This window comes from Meleagris gallopavo, chromosome 7 (genome assembly GCF_000146605.3).
Source record: "Meleagris gallopavo isolate NT-WF06-2002-E0010 breed Aviagen turkey brand Nicholas breeding stock chromosome 7, Turkey_5.1, whole genome shotgun sequence".
Taxonomy (NCBI): Eukaryota; Metazoa; Chordata; class Aves; order Galliformes; family Phasianidae; genus Meleagris; species Meleagris gallopavo.
The window spans coordinates 10,684,077-10,707,917 of record NC_015017.2 but is presented as its reverse complement, the minus strand read 5'-3'; the positions used below and the strand labels follow the sequence as shown (position 1 = coordinate 10,707,917).

Below are 23,841 nucleotides of genomic sequence, written 5' to 3'. Positions count from 1 at the left end.
AGGGGAGACCTTGTCATGACTACAGCTTCTTCACGAGGGGTAACAGAGGGGCAGGCACTTCTCTTTGGTGACAGCAACAGGATCCAAGGGAAGGGCATGGAACTGCATGAGGGAAGATTTAGGCTGGGTCTTCGGAAAATGTTCTGCAGCAAGTGAGCATTTGGGTTCTGGAACAGGCTCCCCAGGGCTGTGGTCACAGCACCACGCCTGCTCAAATTCAAGAAGTGTTTGGACAACACCTTCAGCTATATGATTTAACTTTTAGGTAATCTTATGCAGAGCTATGGGCTTGATGGCTCCCTTCCAACTCTAGATATTCTTTGAATCTGTGTCATATGACTAACATGATTCCCTGACATACCCACTATACAGAAATACAAGAGTCAGCAGGCAAAATTTCATTACAAAGACTTCAAGAAAAAAATGGTAGAAATTAAGAAAATAATTTAAAAAATTTAAAAAAAGACTGTTTTCAAACCTTGTTTCTTGCAAATATAATCTCTGGATCATCAGAATAGTGAAACTCATTTGTAGCTGGTACATCATTAGCTGTTATGACATCAAACACACCTGGTTCCTTCAGAGCCTCTGAGGTATCTACAGATCTAATTGGTGCACGGAAAGAAAGAAGTGTAATTCATTAGTCTTATAGTTGCACATAGGTAGTGAACACCATCAGAGGTATATTTCTTGTACAGTCAGAATCTGCACGTACTGCCAAAATCAGATCTTCTATCTCTGGTACACAAATAAATGATCAAAGGGAATTAAAAATTCTAGAAACTTGCTGGGATTCTAGAAAATGTTCTAAACATGACAGGGAAATTATCTGCTCATTAGGCTGCTAAAATGCATTGATTTCATAAAAATCTGCATAATTGAAACTCATTAAGACTTTACAGCTTACATAGATATCAAATATACAAATAAATTTTCCACAAATTGAGATTTCATGTGAAGAATTATGACAGAATTGGCAAGACTGGTATGAATGGAGACTAAATGAGAACGTGTGTGGAAAGACCAGAAAGAATTGCAGAAAGTCTGTAAAAACAGCATGTTTACAGCATCTATTTTAGCAGGTCATCAAGATCCCAGCATATCTACAAGCACCCTTCCTGGATACTGAGATCAAAAGACAAAAAGGAGTGAATAAATCCTACTGACTCCTGCAAATTTAGGGGGTAAAGGGGATATCAGCTCCTAGATGGTACTAAAAAGAACATATCCAAACCCAGCATACTATTGCCAACTTGAGAATAAGTCAGGATGTATGACAAAGACTCTATAGCTAGCAACTCCAGTTCTCTGTCTTCACAAGTAACCTTGACCAGAGCACATGGATAGTCTTGATGCTTGAATGCTGGGCATACAACTTGTGTATGCGTACTTTTGTACCTTAATAATGGAAAAACTGTTCATATATCAGTACTAAAGTATAGGTGAAAATAGTTTCCTTTCCAAATAAGATCATCTTCAAACTTTCCTCTCCTACAAGGACTCATGAGCTTTGCTACCTTCCTGCAATGTGACAATGTTATTTCCTACATTTTGAACAATTTTCTTTTTTCATAATGGAGTTGAGATTTCAAAACTATGTTCATGAATGTTTAGGTGCATCTCTGCATTGCACAGCTCAGCACTATGTGTAGGTATCTAGGTTAGGATTAAGTACGCTAGCTTACTTCAACCTCTGTAGGACAATAATATGAAGTGATAAATGTAAATCCAATCAGTGCCTTCTACTAGAGTGACAAAAGGGGGCCTACTGGAAAGCTGGGGCAAGAATTTTTATAAGGGCAGGTAGCAACAGGATGAGGGGAAATGGTTTTTAACTGGAAGAGGAGAGATTTGATTAAATACTAGAAGGAAATTCTTTACTGTGTGGGTGGGGAGATGCTAGAACAGGCTGCCTAGAGAGGTTGTGAATGCCCTCTCTGTGGAAGCATTCAAGGCCAGGCTGGATGGGGTCATCACTGAATGGTTTGAGGGGGTTGGATCCAGATGATCTTAAAGGTCCCTTTCAACTCAAACCATTCAGTGATTCTATGATAATATTGCTTGCAACTCCTGAGCCACTGTGGGTATCAGATGTGTTATTCTGTAAACACATAATCCGACTTCATTAGTCTGTTCTAAAATCAGCAGACTTCAAAGTAACACTTTCTTCAGATACTCTTGGAACACTTACACAATCTTAGCATGAGCTCTGGAACTAGTGACAACAGCCAGGAAGAGCTCTCCGTCCACAGCAGGAATATCATCAATGTAAACTGCTTCACCAGTGGCATGCTTAATTCCAGACTGGTGCATAATAGGCCGTCCCACAGGATCCTGGGGAGACTGACTCAGCTCTACATTCTGTATCATCAAAAACAAACAAAAAACAAACAAACACCCAGAAAGTTAAAAAATAACTCTATATTACATTAATTAGAAAATCACATAAAGATTAACTGTCTCTATCATCTTCTGGTTCTATACTGAAAACAGATGCAGAACTAGACTGCTGCTCCTGAGGTTTTCTCCAATCACTTCTCCCAAGGAGTCTTCCAAGAATCTTGTATAGTTTCACCTAAACGTATGTTTTCCATAATCACTTACATCAAAGTCATACAAATAGCAGCTAGTTTTCAGAAGGCCAGTTTTCCCCCTTACTGATTGGTATCATGAGACTCTGATAATTTTCTGAATTATTCTCACAGTTTTCTGTTCTGTATTCTGCCAGTCTGTGGTGTTCAAGTTTCAACAATTTGCAATGGCTTGTAGGATTTATCTTCCTCAGTGAAAGACTGCAATCAGTATAAATCAGACAGAAAATGTTAAAATATTTCCTTCTCAATTTCATTCCCTTACAACAGTGTATGAATGTCATGCCTTATTAACCTTATTTTTCTAGGTTTTCCTGAAAATTAATTTAGTGTTACTATATAATTCTGCCAAACCAACTAGTTGATGTTCACTTCCAAACCAGTTTTCTAGTTTCTGGGTCAGTGATCACACTTTTTCACTTTCTGCATTTAGAACTAGTGATTTGCTCAGGTCTCAAAGTCTTTTTTTCTCCTATGGCCTCCAGCACACAAGTTTTCTCACTATGCATTTCTCTCTCTTGCACTTTCTGGTACATTCTCTGCTATTAGATCAAAGACATTTTTCACTTAACTGACTAAAGTTACTCAGCAAGTCCATCTAAACTTTATCTCATATTTATCTTGAAAGATATGTATTCTTTTTTTCCCTACTTTGAAAATAAATAAATAACAGGTCCATATGAAATATTCCAGGTAAAAGATAAGAATTTGCAAAAGTCAGAAATTTAAAGTGATTAAACAGTCTGGGTTTCTGTATCTTCTGTATTTCTCAGTGCTGGCTGATCAGAAAAATAAAGTGTCCATTTCTGTTGCTAAGTCACTCTCTGTGGCAGCTCAGAAATAAGTTCTAGAAAAAACACAGAAAACTAATTTCCTTATCCCTGGATCTTTCGTTAATTTTGTACTGCCATTATTTTTAAGGTAAGTCTGCAGAAGCTGTAGATAATGACTTAAATTTGAAGCACTTAAAGCTAACAAGTTATTCTAAAGAATATCTAAAATTGAAACAAAAATGTTTTCCAAGATTTAATTTGAATTTTCTTCAGGTTTCTAACAATTTGATTTTTACAAACTGTATTCTTATTAATGATATGAAAAGATCAAAAGCCTTTCGTTGCTGGATTTCCCATCTAGATCTAGCCTCTAGGACTCGGAGTTCAGAAAAACTAAGATGTGTTCTTTGCTGCCATCTACTGCTGACTTCTCATCTAACAGACTGAGCAGATAGCTATCACAAACTTCATCTTGCTTCCTAAATCTACATTAAGAACTAAGAACCCTCTTAAAGCCTAGGAAAAGTGCAACTTGAGACAAGAATATTACTGTATCCTTGGACTTGCCAATGTTTTTTTATTTTTGTCTAAGATTTTTCAAATCAGGTTGAACACAGTCACATAACAGCTTTAAGCAGGCTGACAATAGGGCTTATTTGGAATATTTATCTTTGGTGAGCCATTTATAATTCAGTATATCCAGAAGGCAAGGTTTTTATAATTTAGATACACTTAAAACCAAGCACTCCATGCCTGTTGCTCTCAGTTCTTGCTTGAACCTTTACTTTTAACCAAGTCTCACAACGTACAGAACAATCTTAGAATGAAATTGCTTGCCTGATATATTTGGATACTCTGGGGCATTTTGGTTTGGAAGTTTTCTAGAACACTCTCATATTCCATAGGTATGCCAGGATAGTGACAAGGGTCCTGAAAAGGAAGAAAATTACTAAAATTACTATCAAAGCTCATGTTTTAAATAGTAAAGCTAACAACAGAAATCACCCAATTCAAGCTCTTTATACAGAAAATTATTTCAAGATTCCCACAGTTTAGGCTCTAAAATGACAATGTGAAAAGAATTTAGAGCTTTAAGATTTCACTAAATGATATTTATACGTGTGTTTCAAGTAAGCAACATAATGTAGAGACAGTCAGAAGAGATTTGTTCTGAGATCTGATCAAAACTGGTACAGAATAACTTCTGGTTAGAATAAATTTAGAAAATTATCTAAGCAATGGAAATGGAGGAAATAGCTTAAGGTAAGACACAAAAGAAATGCAAAAGGGATGTTTTTCCTCAGAACAGATTATAGACAAAAATAAATAAATCACAGCTACAATGTATTAAGCCAGTGAAATTCTAGAGTCCATCTCTCCCACTCAACAACTCATACAAGAAGCATTGGTTTAACACATACAGTTGCTTTCCAAAGCATTTATACTTTTGGTTTGTGGGTTGTTTTTTTGTTTTTTTTTTGACCTGCAGACAGATGGAGTAAGATGATCTTAATACTGATATACTTTTGCATTATCCTTGCTAATTTTTATTTTTGTTTTATAGCCCAATATCCAAGGGAAAGATATTCGGATGTCTAAAAGTTAAGCAGGCACCTCTCCATAAATCTCTTTGGGATTTAAGTGCTTACATTTCTCTGTAGATCTAAACTCAATAAGAAAATATTTAGCACACTCTACAAACTGCAAACCTTGACATAGGAAAAAGCCTTTCATTGACGAGAAAAAAAAGGAATAATGGAGAATCAATTTACCATTGTCTTCAAGGACTGTAATACTTCCAGGAAAAACTTGTAGAAGAAACTAACTATCAAAATTTTTTTATATTCTACTTTCCCATCCCAGGCTGAGTCTGGGAGAACTATTTCATTGAGGATTAGCCTGGAAGCTTCATCCAACATCTCTTCATTCCAGTATCTGTCAGAAGGAATAATACAGATATCATCAGACTAAGGCTCAAGATAAATAAGTAAATAAATACAGATGTATATCAGTAACATCTTCGTACCGTTCTGCTAACAATGAAACCAAAATATTCATTTTAATGACAGCCTTCATTTTTTAAAAGTGTTTTTTTTAAAGTGTTGGTCAATGTCACTCACAGACGTGAGGTATCTTAAGTCAGTGAAATAGAGCCCTATGTCAGAAGAAAATTGATTTAAAACTTATGGACTATTATTACTCTGGAGATACGGTCCCATATTTAGAGGAAAGAAAATGACAATACTGTTGCAAACTGAAGATGCTTTTAAGGGATCTGATTAATGTTCAATTATTGTTCCACATTTTCTGATAAGGCCTTCTTTGAAGTATCTCAAACAGATAATTCTGCATAGTTACACAATGCTAGATATCGGAGTATAAATATATTAGAATAAATCTAAGCACATAAAGTGTCGAAAAAAGCTATCAAAATCCCTTTATTCTGAGACACAGAAAACACTGAGGAATTTTACCTTCCAATAAGTGTCTGACAGGTTTGCTTTGCACAGATTGTTGTTGAAGCAGCACCTCCATAGAAAATGCTCAAATCCTTAATTTTGTCTGTACCTTCTTCAAAAAGGACTCTCATTCCAGCACTAATTATTGGAAGAGCATTTTCTCTTCTCGGTGCTTGTCTAAATGCAGAGATATACTCTCCCTGAACAAGATCAGACAGAAGTGAATAAGTGGCAGATATGTAAGCATCGGAAAGCAAAACATACTTTGGCACTACAAGAAGGAAGCGAATAAAAACAGAGAGCACAAATTCAACCCCCTGAGCATTCAGTACCACATGCTTCCTTATGCTGAACTTTCAGTAACTTTCTCTGATTTTCTAGCAGCCTTTTCTTGATCTTCTGTTGCCTACATAGTTCAGATGACTAAACTTTCTCATGATAGTTGGAACATACGGATCTTGTTGAAGGAAGGAGGAAGAGAATGGGACCAAAAGCTTAAAGGTTCAAGGTACTGGCTAACTCAGGTAAAATCATCCCTAATTCTCTTCAAAGATCTCATATCCACCAGTGCAAACAACATAATTTAATTATCATTATTCAGTTCAGAAACATTTACAGAAGCACAATAGACATGTCCAATCTTAACTAATTTTAGGAAAAATCCTCAAGAGGTGACAATTCTTTTTTGCCTAGAGCTAACCATATCGCAGCTGAGCAGGCTGTGTTGATGAAGTCTATGAGAGCTTGTCCAAGAACCCGTTCTTGTAGTTAAATACTAGTTGTTATTGCCCTCATCATTTTTGCCTAGATATCACACTCAGTATATCAGCAGCTACTTGCTGAGTTATTATTTTTGGCTGAAACTGGGAGTTAGTATGACACTAACAGAATGAAATGTAAGGAATCCAGAAATTAAGCAGTAATAGTATTACCTTAAACACAGGCATTATGCCCCACTCCTGCTGTTTATGTAAGTCTCTAAATCTTCGTGAAGCAAATCTAAACCACCAGTGACTCACCTTCCTAGAATGGGGAATATGGACAGAGACTAAAACCTCTTCTGGCCTAATAGTATTGTTACCAACTCCATTTGCAAAAATATCACTTAAAGGAATCCACCTCTTTCCTCCTAAAAAATAAAAAAATAAAAAAATAATAAAAAAATTAACCCAGAAGCTTTTGTACAACTGTGCTAAAAACACACACTAAACAGTTTTAGTTGGCAGGAAAAACATGAAAATTTCATAAGTAAATTCAAACTTTAGAGTTTACATAACATCTACCAGCGCAACATTCTATAAATGTATGAGTGCACACATTCCTTAGTATCATAATACCAGAGTTCTAAAAAATGGAGAACTATCCCTGTTCTGTAATCTTCTCTACCGATGCTACTGCTTTTCTTCTCCTGCTTCTGTCAATATGTTACACCAAATCTCAATACCTACTGTCATCAGTACCTTCTCTGCTAAAGTAAAGGGAACGAGTAAGACTACTGAATGAGGGAGAACTGCTGTAAAAATATAGAATTGACTTCATTTTATTATCTATTTGAGCCATCTCAAGACTTTCTAGAACCAGATAATCTTTGGTGTCATTTTTAAGAGTTTCATGTATCCCCTCTTATATTCAATGAGCCTGATACTGCAACACTGGTTGCTTTGCACAAGACCACGTTCCTCATGTTTTTCCATGTTACATGCAATGACAACACAGTAGCCTATTCACCCTAGAATATCAATTAGCCTTCAAACTGCTTCCTAAAACTCAACTACTTTAATACTAAGTTTTAGTACAGAAAGGTGATTTTATTGAGTTTTGAATCTGAAAAGCAACACTGTCAATATAGCAGCACTGGTGTTTTTAGGGTTTTGTCTATGCAATTTCATATGAAATAAAATTTGTATAGATAAATTGTCCAATTCCACTTAGAGCCTGCCAGAATGTGGGAAGATGCATTTTCTCCTACACTGTAAACTAAGATACAGTGTAAGATACAGTACTAAGATACAGTACTAAGATACAAGTAAAATAAGAATGAAGAGTGTTTCTGCAACCTCTTTTTCCTGAGCAATCCACTTTTTCTAGGTTTCACTGACTGTGTCCAGTTCTGGGCTCCCCAGTACAAAAAAGACAGGGATCTCTTGGAAAGAGTCCAGCGGAAGGATGCAAATATTTGTGCTTTCAACTTGTCAGAAGACCTTCTGACAGGTATTCTGATTTCCAGTGGTAAACTATGCAGAAAGAAGTCATGGAAATCATACAGCATAATTTTTTGGTGCATCTGTTCCAAGAAACCCTGGCACAGAAGCAAAACCATAAAGAATATTTATTTCATGGTACTGAATGAAATATTACATGGTCTGAAATGGCAGTATATGCTCAGTCTAGATCAAGGGCAAAAAAAAAAAAGGACATAAGACATCTGGAAAAGAGGAGAGCATACAGTTTCAAGCCACAAGACACCTGATGCTTACCAATAATTTCATCACTCTTTTAATGTAAGGAGTACACAGGGACATGAGCTAACAGAGGGAAGTATGGAGTGATGGAAGAAAAATGATGAAAAGGACATGGAAGGAAAGTGCAGGACTAGAAACTCCTGTATTGAAAGTTCATGTAAGGAACAAAAAGCTGGAGTTCCTATCAGGGCCATGGGGTAATTTTAAAGCTAGCACAAAGTACCAGGGAAAACTATCAGTAGAACGGGCCACTCAAATAATGAGGTTTAAGAAATGCTTTTGGCAATTCACTGCCCACAAAAGGACATAAGATCCAGTTGATTCAAATGCTTACCTTCACATGAGAATCTTTGACGTTCTTAGTTTGTAAATTGCTTCTCTTACAGATGTGAAAACAGTTCCTTAACAAACACTCAACATCCATTTACTACCCAACCTCACACCCTGTACAATGTCATCCTGCACTTCTGGCACTATCACAGAATCACAGAATCGTAGGGGTTGGAAGGGACCTCTAGAGATCATCGAGTCCAACCCCCCTGCCAAAGCAGGTTCCCTACACCAGGTTGCACAGGTAGGCGTCCAGGCGAGACTTGAATATCTCCAGAGAAGGAGACTCCACAACCTCCCTGGGCAGCCTGTTCCAGTGCTCCGTCACCCCCACTGTAAAGAAGTTCTTAAGCACATTTGTGCGAAACTTCCTATGCTGCAGTTTTTGGCCATTTCCCCTTGTCCTGTCTCCACACACTGCTGAAAAGAGTCTGGCCTCACCACTCTGCCCCTCACACCTTAGATATTTATAGATATACTAGTACAGGAAAAGGATATCTCTTACCTTGTGAAGCCAGATTAAGCATACAATTGCCAGCTGCCAGAATAGGATTCAAGTCTGAGGTTGATTTTCGACTTATAATGTTTCCACCTAATGACTTGAGAGAAAAAAAAAAAAGTTATTTCTCTTCATCGCCTTCACATTTTCATTGTAACAATATACCAAAAAGATCACTCAGAAGCTTAGGGGCAATAAAAACTCTAAAAGATATACTGAGAGAAAAATAACAGCTAAATTTTTTTTTCTAAATTTAAATATAAAAAATTTAAAATGCAAGTTTTTCAAGCAATTTTGCATAGTTTCTGTTCCACACATGCAACTGCTACTGAAAGTAACGTACAACATACAGCAACATTTCTTATCTGTTCTCCACCCAGTGTTCTTAACTGCTGCAAGACCGCATAGAAAATCTTTGTCTTCTCTTCAGGCAACTCCAAAACTGCATTTCTCAAGATGTCTTTCATTACAGAGAGGCTGCAGGCAGCTCCTATAGTTAATCCTGTAACCAAAATATTATGAAAGCCTAATGTAATGGCTTTACTGCCAGTGTTTTAAACTACGTTCAAACTACAGCTAGGACTGCACACATGCAGTACATTAGATTTAAGGCAAAGAGCTTTTGCATGTTAAAAGGACCAGTTTAAGAGACTGAGGGTAGAGTTTCATGAAATGATGAAACTGAGCTAAAGATTCAACACACATTCTAAAAAAGAATATTATTCTCTCCTTCTACCTGCTTTCCTTGCACCACGTTTTACTAAATAAGTGCTTGCGTGAGGTTTCACCCGAAGGTGAGGCAATTTCAAAAGGCTTTTTCTCTTCTCAAACACTTAATATATGTACATCATAGTTACCATCCTATGGTAGCATTTGCAACAAAATAAGTAATTCTAACATTGCATATGGTATTATTCTTTTTCCCACTAGAAAGATAACCTATAGCTAAAAACATTCACTTAAGTAGTAATAAATTATTATATCAAGATTATATTTTTTAATTTTTTTCAATGCTATAAAATGGCAGAAAGTGCTTTTAAATTCAAAATAGGTTTTAGTTCTGAAAAGTGCTAACATTCTGAATGGGCACTAGAATTCAATCAAAAATATAAATCGAAGGACATATCATTTCAAAATGACTTTTTATTAATTGAATAAAACTGTATTGTGTATTTAAAACAAAATAAAATTAATCCAAATATCCTTTGCATTGAAATCTAATTAAAGAGAGAAAATAACATTCCTTGTCAAACTAAACTGAATCTCTATCATGTTAGAACCATGTAAGTCTCACTCTCTCATAACTATAATTTTTTTCATAATAAAAGATACAGCAAACATTCTCTCTACATTTTCTTTTCTCAATTCCCAGCCACTTCTCAGCTAAGAACAAATCAGTCATCAACTTGAACCACCTGACTAAAATGAACTGAAAAGATACTCACTCTAAATGCAATGCTGGAAATCTCAAATATACTTTACCACTTCAAAGAAAGCTGCTTTAGGCATTTAGGAAGTGACTGCCATTAGATACAGAACGTAATTTTCCTTAAAACATGCACAACATAATTTAAACTTCATTATGTTTATTACCGTACTTTTAAATCTATTTCTAGTTGCTATTTCAAATTTCAATAGAGCTTATTTTGAAACTAAAACCTAGTTTTACTTCAATTTTAAAAAAATCTCTGTACTGATCTTAAATACATACAATGAGGTACAAGACTATCAATTAGCGATATTTAATGCTCTTATGATTGACATCAGGATTAGTTAATGCATATTATCATTCATGTTGAATCACATAAGAAACATTTTTTTCCTAACATAGGAAAAAAAACATTATGCACAGTTGCATACTTTTGCTTAAACTCTCCATGGTTCTACAACATATTGTGGTATAGAGAACAAAAATCAAATATTGCATGAATTAGCACCAGAACTGGTATTACCAGGATAATTGCCCCTGTACTACTACATAAAATATTTCTGATCAGTACTCTACTCTGTTATGAAGACAGAAATCTGTATCACACACAGTGGCCGCAGCCACCTTGATCCAGGAAATAATCAAGCATGCTTTGACACAGCTGAAAAGCCAGAATTGTTGTACAGCAATTTAACACATTTGGAGCCATGGAAAACAGTAATATCTCTTGCTGCAGAGGAATCTCTCAAGTCTCAAAAAAGAAAAGTCTACTGACCATCACTCATGCATTTCACCACATTCAGATCTGGGATCCTGGCAGGAGCGATGATAATTGGATGGAACACGCCTCTAAATTTCATATCAGGTCCTACCAAACAGAAAGGCACTTTACACAAAAAAAACAAACACATTCCATAACCACAATTCCAACATAGTGATGAAAATGCAAAATAAACTATAAGTTTAGCCCCACTCCATGGATGCACACTGAAAATATGGTAATAGAAGACATTCTGACTGTACGTACCCACACCGGTGTTTCCAACAACAAGAGGTGCTTTGGGGTGGGCAGCTTTCAGATCCTGTAATTCATCTAAGGTTACAGGAGAAATCCACATCATTCGTTCCCCATGAAAAACCAGAGTCCTTTTCGGTTGATTTTCAGCCATTCTCTGATATGAAAACACAGCAGATATATATACTTAAACATTGCCTTCAAGTACCTAAAGGGCCTACTGGAAAGATGAGGAGATAACTTTTATAAGGGCAGGTAGCAACAGGATGAGTGGAAATGGTTTCCAACTGGAAGAGGGTAGATTTAGACTACATATTAGGAAGAAATTCTTTACTGTGAGGGTGGGGAGATGCTGGAAAGGATTGCCCAGATGTGAATGTCCCCTCTGTGGAAGCATTCAAGGCCAGGCTGGATGGGGCTCTGAGCAACCTCGTCTAGTGGGAGGTGTCCCTTCCTTTAGCAGGGGGTTAGAACCAGATGATCTTAAAGGTCCCTTCTAACTCAAACCATTCTATGAATGTATGACACATACAGTTGGCAAGGTCTAACAGACACTTATGAGACCAGAAGTAAAAAGATCTTAAAACATGGCAGTTCTACTCAATCCTTCAAAACTGCATAGAAATTGAACTGCCAGGCTGATTCTTTGCACAGTGGTAAATTTTTAGAATTCACAAGTGAACACTCTTCAATTCATTCCAATGTGCAAACTGACTGGATTAATAATAAATATAAGAAATAACCCCCAAACAAAAAATGTACAAATAGGATTTGCAATTGGTGAAATTAATAGAAAAGTGATTTGCACACTTAGTTTGTTTGGAGATTACCAGTGATACCAACAGCTGCATCCCTTTATACATACATATGGATGCTTGAACTGGCACTAATCACTTGGATATAGTTTGTGAATTAGTGCTGATACAAATACATAGTCAGAAATGCTTACCTCCCTGCTCACAACTTCTCTCTATAAGGAGACAACTAATCATATATAATTTGGCTTTGAATCTAACAATAATGCAAAGCAACGAGTTTTTGTATTTTCTAGGGCAAATACTGCTGTCAGTAATGAAGGATTATTAGCATTTTCCATTCCAGTTCCCTTGGTTCAGATGCCTATGTCTTTGCCACACTTTAACCACTGGGGCTACACACTCACCTACATGGCCATCTGAGGCTGACACTTTGAAAGAAAAAAATAGAAAAACTATTAAATGACAAAATGGGGAAAAGGCATTATTAAAAAGCGTTTGTCATTCAGATTGCTGGGAACATTTGTACACTCAGGTGCTGCTCTGAACACCTGCTTTAGGCTACTTCTTAGTATTTTCACCTAATGATTAATTCTGCATCTTTAGTTTCCCCAATATGATATTTTTTAAATGTAATTAATCAAGTAGATCACTCGAATACGATAATATCGATCCAGAATGATATTTAAGATTATATTGCATTTCTTCTGATAAATCATTGCTAAATAGGGATTCAAAACGAGTCCTGAACTATGGACTACCACAAAGGAAAAGACAGAGCTTAAGAGTAGACTATAAGCCACAGAAATTACCATTAGTTCTGGAGGAAATATAAACTCCTGGGTGGGATCTAAGGGCTCAAATTCATCTGGTGAAAACAGTCTGGCAGATTCCTTAAAAGAGAAAGAAAACAAGACTAAGAAAACAAAACAAGAAACTGAAAGGGTTCCACTGAGGTCAGTATAAAAATCAGTAACTTTATTAGCTTTTGGATTTAATGCTAAATTGCCCAAATGCGGGGAGATGGTTGCAGTGGGAGAGGTGGACACTGTTTGCTACGTGGTGTGGTTGGGTAACAGTCAGCAAGGGGTGAACAATTGTGTTGTGCAACACTTGTTTGGTGTATTCTTCTATCATCATTATTATTAATATCCCTTTTTCTATCCTATTAAACTGTCTTTATCACAATCCATCAAGTTTTAACTTCTTTTAACTTTCTCATACAATGCAATGATTACAACATAAGTAAAGCTGAGAGTATCTGCTACATCATGTCCTCTACATAAAAATACACAAATAACTCTTAATGTTTATAAGTATTTCTAAATTAATTGTGAGGAATAATAAGATATCTGATTTCACATATAACAAATGTAATATTATGGAAGAAATAAGGTAGATCAAAATAGCAGAGTATGTATATATCTTGAATACTTTAACAACAAGAACTAATGCAAAATACTTTCTCTAAGTTTTATATCCAACCAGGACAGTTACAATACTTAAAATATTACCTTCTCTTCTCTGCCAGATAAGTCCTCTTCTTGATCCAAGCAACACCTTCCATTTGCTTTACTTTGACAACAAACAGAATCCTAAAGTAGGAATATTCCATCAATAAAATATTTCCCATAATGGCAATGATTTAAAGTCTGCTTAAGCTCTTCTCTCTTTATATTACATGTCATTTAAGATTATCTCCTTACATTTCAGTGAAGTTCTGGACGACATTTAATAATAAATTAAATTGGAAGTACATATGTGTTAAAGAAACAATATCCAACAATATCTTAAAATCCTATGATATCAAAGTCCTTAGCAGAAAATAATTTATACTATATCAAATTTGCTGGAACTGTTAGAGCACACACTCTGCATTATTTCCTTTATCCACAGTCAGTTCAGTCTCCTTCTTCTTTCACTTTGACATGTTATTTCTGCCAGTACGGACTAACGGTAAAAAAACACATCAGGTAGTTACTTTGGATTACCCTTCATAAGCCAGGATAGTTTGGTTGTGGCAATCCCAAAAAACGTTTTTACAGGTTAGGCCACTAGATACTTTACTCAGACTTACATCACTTAAGAGAAGATATTAATATCACTTAAGATATGATATTAATAAAAATCTTCATGATTTGTATATGCATAGATACTGTATTTCAGAATAATTGATACTCCTTATACACCTATCTCAACAGGAAAAACATTAGTTTATAAACATAGCAACAGAACTAACAGGCATAATCCATTAATACACTAGAGAGTACTAACAATCACAACATAGTGATGAAAGTACTCCTATAATCACTAGATCTTACCTTACAGAAGGTTTTACAGGCATCTAGGATGGGCCTGTATCCAGTACAGCGGCACAAGTTCCCTGGAACAAGGAAATCATTAAGAAACATCTTAATGATGTTTCTGAAGTACATTGATTTAAAATGCTTTTATATGAGATTTGTGTTTTTGAAGCTCAAGGGAAAGTGTTAGCACTCTGAAAGACATAAAAACATCACAATGTCACTAGACTTAAGATCTCACAGCTCCCGAGAAAAAAAAGGCTTTTGTTTTAAAATGGAGTTAGATATTAGGAGGAAGTTCTTCACACAGATGGTGGTGATGCACTGGAACAGGTTGCCCAAGAGGTTGTGGATGCCTCATCCCTGGAGGTATTCAAGGTCAGGCTGGATGTGGCTCTGGGTAGCCTGGTCTGCTGGTTGGCGACCCTGCACATAGCAGTGGGGGTTGAAACACGATGATCATTGTGGTCCTTTTCAACCTAGCCCATTCTATGATTCTATGACTCACTAAAGGGAGTGCTGACTACAGCTTAGTTTTTAGGAGATAAGAGAATGTAAAAGGTTCCTCACCCACTCCAAATGTTTTTCCATCCTTTCAATCTGTTCTAAATAGTGGAGGAGCTGAGCATTATGCCTCCACCTAGTTCATCTCATTGTAACAGGACATGCCTTTGTCTCCACTATGACTTTATGGCATAATAGATAACAGAGGATATTTTACCTGCAAAAAAATGTTTCAATTTGCAATTTAGATGGCCTGCATGTGTCTTTACCTCATTTGACTGATTAATTCCTACCACAAAGGGGCCTTCCTCCCATAAGGCTTATGATACTCTCAACTCCAGATGGAACAGGATCTCAGAAACTTCCAGGTACAGCTACACATCCAACCTGCTGATGTATTTTGCAAATTGGATTTAAAATACTTCAAAAGATGCAAACGAGGACATTTTTAACACTTGTCCCTGAAACAATCCATGGTTTCATATCTTTTCAAGAAAAAAGAATGACAAGGAATAACGGTAATTCTGTTGGGAAGCATAATTTAGAGTACATGCATGCATGTGTGCTTACACAGACTTGCACTCACATACATAAAGCATCAGAAGAAAATGGTTTGATGAAATAACTACAAATTACAAGTGACAATACTTACCAGCCAGAGCTGCAGTCATCTGCTCGTAAGTTGGTTCTGGGTGGTTTCTTAACAAAGTGTATATGGACATAACCATTCCAGGGGTACAGAAACCACACTGGGAGCCATGGCACTTGGCAAGCCTTTCCTAAAACGAAACACCATGAACAGCACTTTTTTTCAGTGTACTTTGCCTTTCTAACAAATTTTCATAAGTAAGAAAGCCATAGTAAATGCTGTCTTGAAACTAATTGTGAACTACTAAAGAAAACAATTTAAACATTGTCAAATAATTATTTGGGGTATGATGCCCCAGCACATATTACCAAGGAAATTAACTAACCTTCAGTAATCTTCCATCTCTTTCACATCACAGAAAGGGCATTGTCCAAGATGCGCCATTAGCCCAAATGGCACAGATCTTAAGTACTATTTGATCAGGATGTCAGTAAGGGCTATCACAAGCCACCAACCAACAATTAGAAACTTGTGTTGCCTTATGTTATCATTTAGCAGGAAGAATAATCAAAACACGAAACTCCCATGCCCAAAAAGCACTGTCACTACAGACAGCCTATACAAAGAAAGAAATCAGTACTCTTTACACAGTGATGCTGTATTCTCACCTGAACAGGATGAATTCTGGTTCTTGTACTTCCAACACCTTCCACTGTGGTGACTGCCATACCATACAATGAGCAAATGGGAAGCAAGCATGCATTTGCTGAGTAGTGTCTTTGGAACATTAAGGTGAATAAAGACAAATACTATTCTGCAGTAAATCAAGATTTTATACTTAGTAGGCAGTCATTGCCATCATTTGGAAAGGGAGGAGACTAAGGCATTACAGAAGAGTTTCCTTACTAGCTACATCTCTTGTCCCCAGACTGAATAAACAATTGCATAATATTGATAGTTGTAGAGAATTGTTATCTTCCTCAATACTTCAATCTTTTTCTAATTGTCCTCTCATCAATCCTACCCACAAGCAGCTTTCAAGTGTGTTTTGGAAGAGGAAAGTGAGGAAAGTTGGTGTAGTTCTCTGCAGGAAGCAAGTCTCCTACTGATAAACTGAAATTCAAATTTCTGATCCAAAGGAATTCTAAAGTAAAAAAAAAATAATTATATCATTCTAAATAGGAACAATGTGTCAATATGAAAATTCTGGAAAGCTCTCATCATTAAAAATAAAATGTTTTGTTTTACAAGAGTTTAAAAGTTTATTTATGGTAGAGTCATTCTGGTTCTTTTAATGTCAACTCTTATAATAACGTTAAACATTTAATTTCTATTGTATTCTGATGAAATGCAATTGTCTAAAGGAACAACTAGCACATTTTGATCTCCCTCCCTCCCTCCCCTCCCCCCCCCCAAAAAAATTCAATTCACAATGACATTACCATTTAACAATTTCACTGAACTTTTCCCAATTTATAGGTAACTTATTCCCACATTCAGTTTAACGACAAAACTAGCAGGCATAATCTATTAGCACTGCGAGGCTCAAAGTCCTTTTTTGGAGAGGAGAGGGAGCAGTATTAGAAGGCTGGGCTGATCCATCTCCTACTTTCGGCTACCCTATTCTCACACCAGTAATGAGACAAAACTGCTGAGAGAAGCAACGTTCCAGTGTAATTACAAAAGATGTTAAATTAATTCTCCTAAAGAGAGAAATCCTCACTGCATCTATCAGCATACATTAGCAAACAAAGCACTTCAGCGTAACATATCAGCAAATACATGGCACAGTTGAATAGAATTTTTTACAATAACCTTCTTCAGATTAAATTAACTCTTCCTTTAGAGTACTTTACTACTTAGTGCAGATTTTACAACTGTATTTTTACAGTTTCATACGTTCATACCTGGAAACTGTATCCACAGTCATAAAATACAGCATAGAGCTTTTCAGATTTCTTGTTAAGGATACCGTATCTTCTTTGAAGCTGGCTCATAAGTTGATATCATCACTGTGCAGGCACCACAGCCACCTCCTCCACAGCCATACTTAGTTCCTGTAAGACGGACTGAAATTCCACTATTAGGGAAAAAAAGTTTTATTTCTGCTTTTATTTTTTTCTGTTTTAAAAACATACTTGTTCATATTTACTTACTATTAAAACTTGTTTGGTTTTTTGTTTGATTGTTTTGAGTTTAGAAATCTGTTTGGAATACTTAGAAGAAAATAACATTATTACAAAATTGCAACAGACTTAGGCCATCATCACAAGGTCCTTCTTCTTTCCAGGGAGAGAGACTTTTTACAAAACTTGGAGACTACTATGTTGTTAAATTTTATTCATACTGGCCAAAAAGTTCTTAGGAACAGACAGATAGATACACACACATAAATTGTGCCTAATAGGATAACTTGTTTGTTTAGGAAACTAGGCTGAAAACACAGCAGCTCATTGAAGAGCATTTGACTTAAGAACATCATACTGTTTAATACAGTCATTTTATCTTAAGGAAGTCACAGCTTCTTTAACCTGAAAAACAGCCTTTTAATTATCACTTATGAGAATTCTACTTGAAGAAGGCTTTCAACTAAGTGACTGGAAGGAAAAATAATCAAGAAAAGGATACGTCTCTTTCGCAGATAAAACAGCAGCATCTGTTCAGGATCGGCATTTTTCTCTATTATCTGCAGTAAAAAAAAGTAAACTTCAAGAAAGTAGAGCTTTTCAAAATTCAGGACACAGGCTACATTCCTACAAAATCAGAACAAAAACATTCTCTGATTCACTCTAATAGGACTACTTGTATTGCCAAAGCCCAGAGTCCTTCATAGACAGATATGTTTCCAGGATGTACTAAAAATAAATGCTGCTCACTGAAAGGTCATACTGAAGGAACTAATCTTTAATCACGTTAGAAATAAAAATGCAACAGGATTTTGCCGCAATAGAGATAGCATAGCATAATGAATTAATCATTTGCAGATTTTAGAGTCTCTCTGCCACTTTAACCCACTAGGATGAACACCAGAGAAAGCCTCTACGGCTGTCAGCAGGATTTTTTTTCTAGTTTTGTTTATATAAATTTTCACTTATCTTACTAGGCTAACAACTGAGAGCAATAAAAATGCCTGCATTTTTGTCTCCGTCAGAGGATTTCTTATTGCTTAGAATCAGCTAGTTCCTTGCAGATGCATTTAATCAGTAACGAGCTTTGGTTTGCTCTTGCAGTATTACCTTTATAACAGTCCAGATTTTGGCACTTGAGCCTTGTTGACTAGCTTTCGTGCCTACATAAATTTCTTCTCCAATAACCACTGAAGATGAGAAGCCAGGCACGTACAAGCAAAAAAACTAGTTCACTCATCAGCCAAATCTGATAGCCAATTGAGAGTTCACTTCATTTTGATGCTCCCCTTCCCAAATTCAGCAGAACTAGCTAAAACAGGATGATTTAAGCAACAGTTGTCCTCCTCTGATGCTTCTCCCCTTCTTACAGCACTTTGTTAAATGCAAGAGAACTAACTAACCGTAATAATACTAGCTGACTGATTCACATTCCAAAGGCTTTAGAAGGATTCAATTATGCTTTCCCAAGGTCGAAATCTAAGAAGACTGGATCCTATCTGTGCACACGCCTTTCGTGGCTACTTTTAAAACAGCAGTCACCCTTTCTTCAGACTCCCTCCCAACGACACTTACCTTTCTCCCATTCACATAGAAAACCAACTCCGCAGCCCCTACCGCCCCTTGCAGAGACATGGCGTCCCAACGCGGAACCCTCCGGGCACCAAATTGCAGGCAGTGGCAGCAGCAGCCGGAAAGCCTCTGGGCGAGGAGGGCAGGGCGGGGCCGGGCCACAGCGGGCGGACACCGGGCAGCGTGGGAGGCGGCTTGCGGGGCTGTGCGCTACCAAACTCGAGCAGAACCGGATGGGTTCCGGTTGAGTTAATACACGTTTGATTTCAATTTCCTGCAGCAATGCAGTTCAAACGCAAGCTCCGGAATACTTTATCCTGATTAATTTCAATGTGTTGCGTTGTTTATATGTTAAAAAATACTCGTACGTGGAGGACACGGAAGAGCTTCTAAGGCTGCAACTGCAGCCAGATTGTTCTTCCCTGATCTGTTCAGGGTCCTTCTGAGTTGCAGCACACTTACCCACAGCAATCTGGGTTCAGGACCCAGATTATATATATTATATATAGATAGATAGATAGATAGATGATTATATATATTAGTCAGATAAGAGATGGCTGTTGCAGTTATTGTACCTGTTGTACCTTTTGTTGAAGTACAAAGCTTTGTTGTTTAACAAAATAGAGCAAAATCTTTCAGGAAAATTCAGGTATTTCAGACTGATGTGAGAAGCAGAACACATTTCAGGTGTTTCAAGGATGGAGAGCTTACCGATTCCTCTGAGATGATGTATTCATCTATGAGTGGCAGAAGAGCAAAGTAGCTTTAATTAATGTTGCTTATGTGACCCTGAAAGTTACAAGTCACGGTTTTTTTTTGCAATATGTGAGCTGACCATATAATTTTGTTACTTCATTCTGTTAAGGTAGCTTAAAACATTAAGACACACCTCCCACTTTCACAAAGGGCATGTGTTCCCACAGAGCAAAATAAACTAAGTGAACTGCTAGTGCTTTCTGTAAGGGCTGCTCTGAAAAATAACGCTTCCTATTTTCTTATGATGGCTCACAGTGTCAGGGGTGGATGTTGGTGGTATGGCAGTAGAGACTGAACCTCCCCAGCAGAATCCCTTTACACGTTATTGTGTGTGACAGAGGCAGCAGAGGGGCAGTCTGACAAAATGGTGTCTCACATGGAAGTGTGGATGAAGCAAAGGTGTGTCACTGAATTCCTCTATGTGGACAAAATGGCACCCACTGACATTCATAGATGCTTGCTGAAAGTTTACAGAGACCAAGCAGTGGAACTGAGCACAGCAGGGGTGATGCGTTTCAGCGATGGCAACAGTGGATCACCTCTGCTGATGCAAGCTTTCACAAGCAGAGCATGCAGCCTCTTGCTGGAAAATAGTGTTTTGTAGCTGAGAATTTTCTCTATCAAATAGTATTGTTGTGCTTTTTGTTCCAAAGGAGTTCCAAAGGAATTAAACTGGAGGCATTAATTTTGGAGCCACCTATGTAACAGTTTAGTCTCCAAAGTAATTCTGAATTGTGGTTAAACTCAGCAAATTAGGCCCTGTGGAAATTTTGTATAAATTTCTACTCACAAAATATTCTTCATTAGCTTCAAGACATTCTAAGCATTTATAAGGGCCACTTAAACAGTGATTCTGTAACCCATAACTGTGCAAGTATATTGAAGTAATTTTCTTTAAAATTTTAAAACAAACAAAATCTTTCAATGGTAAATGAAAATATTAAATATATATTAAAAAATAATTGCATAAACATGAGCAAAAAAACAAAAAAAACAAAAAAACTTTGATATTACAAAAAGAAGTCCGAAGTACCTTATCCTCAGCAAAAAAAAAGTGAAAGATCTTAATCCCTGTGACAGTTACAGATGTAATTTTGTCTGGAATATTCTGAGCTGTTTTTACATCAGTTTTTCCTTGCAAGAGCTTCTAATTGTACCAGTGGATCTGGTGAAAAAACCACACTTGGTGAAGATTCAGCACTAAGCAGGTATTCTAACATTTCTTACGCAGTGCTTCAAGTGGCCATTTTATAGAATAAATAAAATAAGTAGATCTTAGATATTAAGAGTAAATGTTATCTCTGTGTATAGTATCAACTTGAGCAGCTTGAGCAACAAAAGTAAGGATGGATAACAATGAAATAAGTGCTGTAATAACAGTGATGCGATTTCAGAGGTACATAAAGTAACTTCCCCGCTCTTTCAGGTCACTTTCTTTATCTTTCAGAGTAAGAAAGGATATCTGTATTTAATATAAGTTGAAGAAGGTAAGGCATAAAGCCCAGGTTTTACAGTTTGTTTTAAAACTGCATGAAACACAACAGCAGCCTAACTGGTAGTAACAGAGACAGTGTTGAACAGCAGGAACTTCACTGAAAAAATAACTAAGACTATCTCCAAAAGATCCTTTTCCCCTCCCCTCCCCCCCTCCCCCGGAGAAAAGAAACCTGGACTTCTGTTTTTAGCTTCAAACCAGAGGCAATAGAGAGAAATAACTATTTAGGACAAACAAATGAAATTACTATGTTTCGCTGCTGCAGTGTCAGTACAGGGAATACAAGTTGTAACAGATGCCTCTTTTGGATTTCTAATGACACAGCTAGCGATGTTGATACAGAAAGAGGTGTATAGCAGTGTATATAGTTCTTACTTTAATAATATTGGATCAAGATAGAATCTTCCATCAATTACCGCACCTCTTCATAATGATTTTACCAATGTAGTGACATGCAAAGTACATTTCAGAAAGAAAAAGACTGCTGAGAGTCCTGCCAAGAGCCTTACTGAAGTTGGGGTAAAAAACAGTCACTGCTGTCCCCTCACTCACCAAGCTAATGGTCTTATTGCAGAAGGTTATCAGCTCAGTCAGGTATGATCTTCCCCTTCATAAATCCATGCTGACTATTCTCAAACACTTTGTCTTTCAAACAAACAGAAACCAGGATTTTCTTACTTACCCAGGTTACAAGGCTACAAAAGCTACAATGAAGTACAAAGAGTACTGATTTTTGTTTGTTTGTTTTTAAAACTTTACAAATACAAGAGTACCAATTACATATAAAAGGTTACCGATCAGATCAAAGGTCTAGAACTGCTCAGTCTGTGAAGGGTTTCAAGAGTGAATAACCTTAAATAAAGTATTAAACAGCATTTCCAGTAATTCCTCGTGGATTTTTCTTCCATTAATTTGTCTGATTAATACCATGAGAAGAATCACTTTCTGTAACCAAGTAACTTATTTGTGTCTCATTAAAAATGAGATATAATGATCTTGGTTCCAAAGTGAATCTGAACCTTAACCAAAATAATCCACAGAAGTTATGGGGGTTCTGAGCTACATCCTGCAGCTGGCACTTATAACTTAGATATCACCCAAAAGTTGTTTGTCTCATGACAAGGCATAACAGAATGCAGAAGGGACTAATTAGGGTCCAGAGGTGAAATGGTCTAAAAACTGATAGCTGAGTGATATGGTATGGTTGTAGTACAAAACAAAACAAAAAACAAAAACAATCAAACAACAACAACAAAAACCAAGGCTCTCTCCACCTATATTTGGGATGCTTATATCTGTTCCAGCTAGTATTGATAAATTACTCTGCTCATAGTATATACAAAGAAATCACAGTAATTCCCAAATGTGATTTTTTTTAATTCTCATTAAAACTTACACTTTTCTTACAAATTAATAAGTGCTGCAAATACTTTGAACAGATTAAAAATTACTGAGCAAAAATTCAGAACACAAGACTGGATCCTAACCTGAATTTGCCTTCACTGGTGAAGAGTTCTATGTCCTTTATGTTGTGGGTCTTTTCCGAGAGATTCCATTTTGAATTCTTTGTTTTACGTTTATCTATTAAAGAACAGTAAGCATCCTATACTACCAAACTATACTTTTTGGAAAAAAAAAAAGTACCATTTCAGAAGTGCTGTTCATAAAGGCAATTCTCTTGTCTTCTTCAAATAAATTTTGATTTACTTTTAAAGCTTCTTTTCTTTTTTACTTTATAGACTGGGGAATGCAGAAATTGTGTATCTGTAAACTGATCCCCACGTCTTAATTTTCTGTGAACAAAAGAAATGGAAAATATCATGTAAATATCACCATATGTCTATATAATTATAATAACAATTGCAAGTGGTAAATAATCCCACTGAAAGTTAGATACACTAAAAAACTTATTTTTATGGAAAACAAATATGTTTGAAATAGGCATAGATAACATTATTTTTGAAAATAATGCTAAAAATCATAGTCATGTAATCAAAATTCTCAAGTGAATTCCAATTTTTTTTTCCTATTTTTGCTTTATTGTCTCTCTCCAGAAATACAAAACCTTATCATCCAGAAGGAGAATGTGTCAATGGCATAATATCTCAGCATTAATTTAGCATCCAATTAAGATTAGTAAAGCAAAAATGGAACTATAACCTCTCTCTCTCTCTTTTTTTTTT

General features: G+C 36.4%; 2 protein-coding genes across 6 annotated transcripts in view; both read right to left on the bottom strand.

Annotated features, from left to right (window-relative positions):
* AOX1 (aldehyde oxidase 1) overlaps positions 1–19,562 on the bottom strand; it is a 37,899-nt gene extending 18,337 nt beyond the window's left edge. Inside the window, exons 1-18 of one of the 3 annotated variants that reach the window (XM_019616801.2) lie at positions 19,411–19,562; positions 18,338–18,395; positions 17,682–17,778; positions 16,378–16,486; positions 15,773–15,899; positions 14,635–14,696; positions 13,828–13,908; positions 13,126–13,206; positions 11,571–11,715; positions 11,319–11,411; positions 9,465–9,616; positions 9,121–9,214; positions 6,843–6,952; positions 5,839–6,023; positions 5,137–5,299; positions 4,202–4,294; positions 2,192–2,361; positions 479–605 (exon numbers count right to left, since the gene is read on the bottom strand). In XM_019616801.2, the coding sequence (XP_019472346.1) occupies positions 479–605; positions 2,192–2,361; positions 4,202–4,294; positions 5,137–5,299; positions 5,839–6,023; positions 6,843–6,952; positions 9,121–9,214; positions 9,465–9,616; positions 11,319–11,411; positions 11,571–11,715; positions 13,126–13,206; positions 13,828–13,908; positions 14,635–14,696; positions 15,773–15,899; positions 16,378–16,486; positions 17,682–17,778; positions 18,338–18,395; positions 19,411–19,470 (2,007 nt within the window). In that variant the 5' untranslated portion in view covers positions 19,471–19,562. The remainder of the gene's footprint in view (positions 1–478; positions 606–2,191; positions 2,362–4,201; positions 4,295–5,136; positions 5,300–5,838; positions 6,024–6,842; positions 6,953–9,120; positions 9,215–9,464; positions 9,617–11,318; positions 11,412–11,570; positions 11,716–13,125; positions 13,207–13,827; positions 13,909–14,634; positions 14,697–15,772; positions 15,900–16,377; positions 16,487–17,681; positions 17,779–18,337; positions 18,396–19,410) is intronic. The other 2 variants (XM_010713420.3, NM_001303287.1) reach the window with 2 other exon arrangements.
* A 2,639-nt stretch (positions 19,563–22,201) lies between these two features.
* SGO2 (shugoshin 2) overlaps positions 22,202–23,841 on the bottom strand; it is a 12,259-nt gene continuing 10,619 nt past the window's right edge. For all 3 annotated transcript variants that reach the window (XM_010713419.2, XM_019616985.2, XM_019616988.1), the window contains exon 9: positions 22,202–23,451. In XM_010713419.2, the coding sequence (XP_010711721.1) occupies positions 23,346–23,451 (106 nt within the window). In that variant the 3' untranslated portion in view covers positions 22,202–23,345. The remainder of the gene's footprint in view (positions 23,452–23,841) is intronic.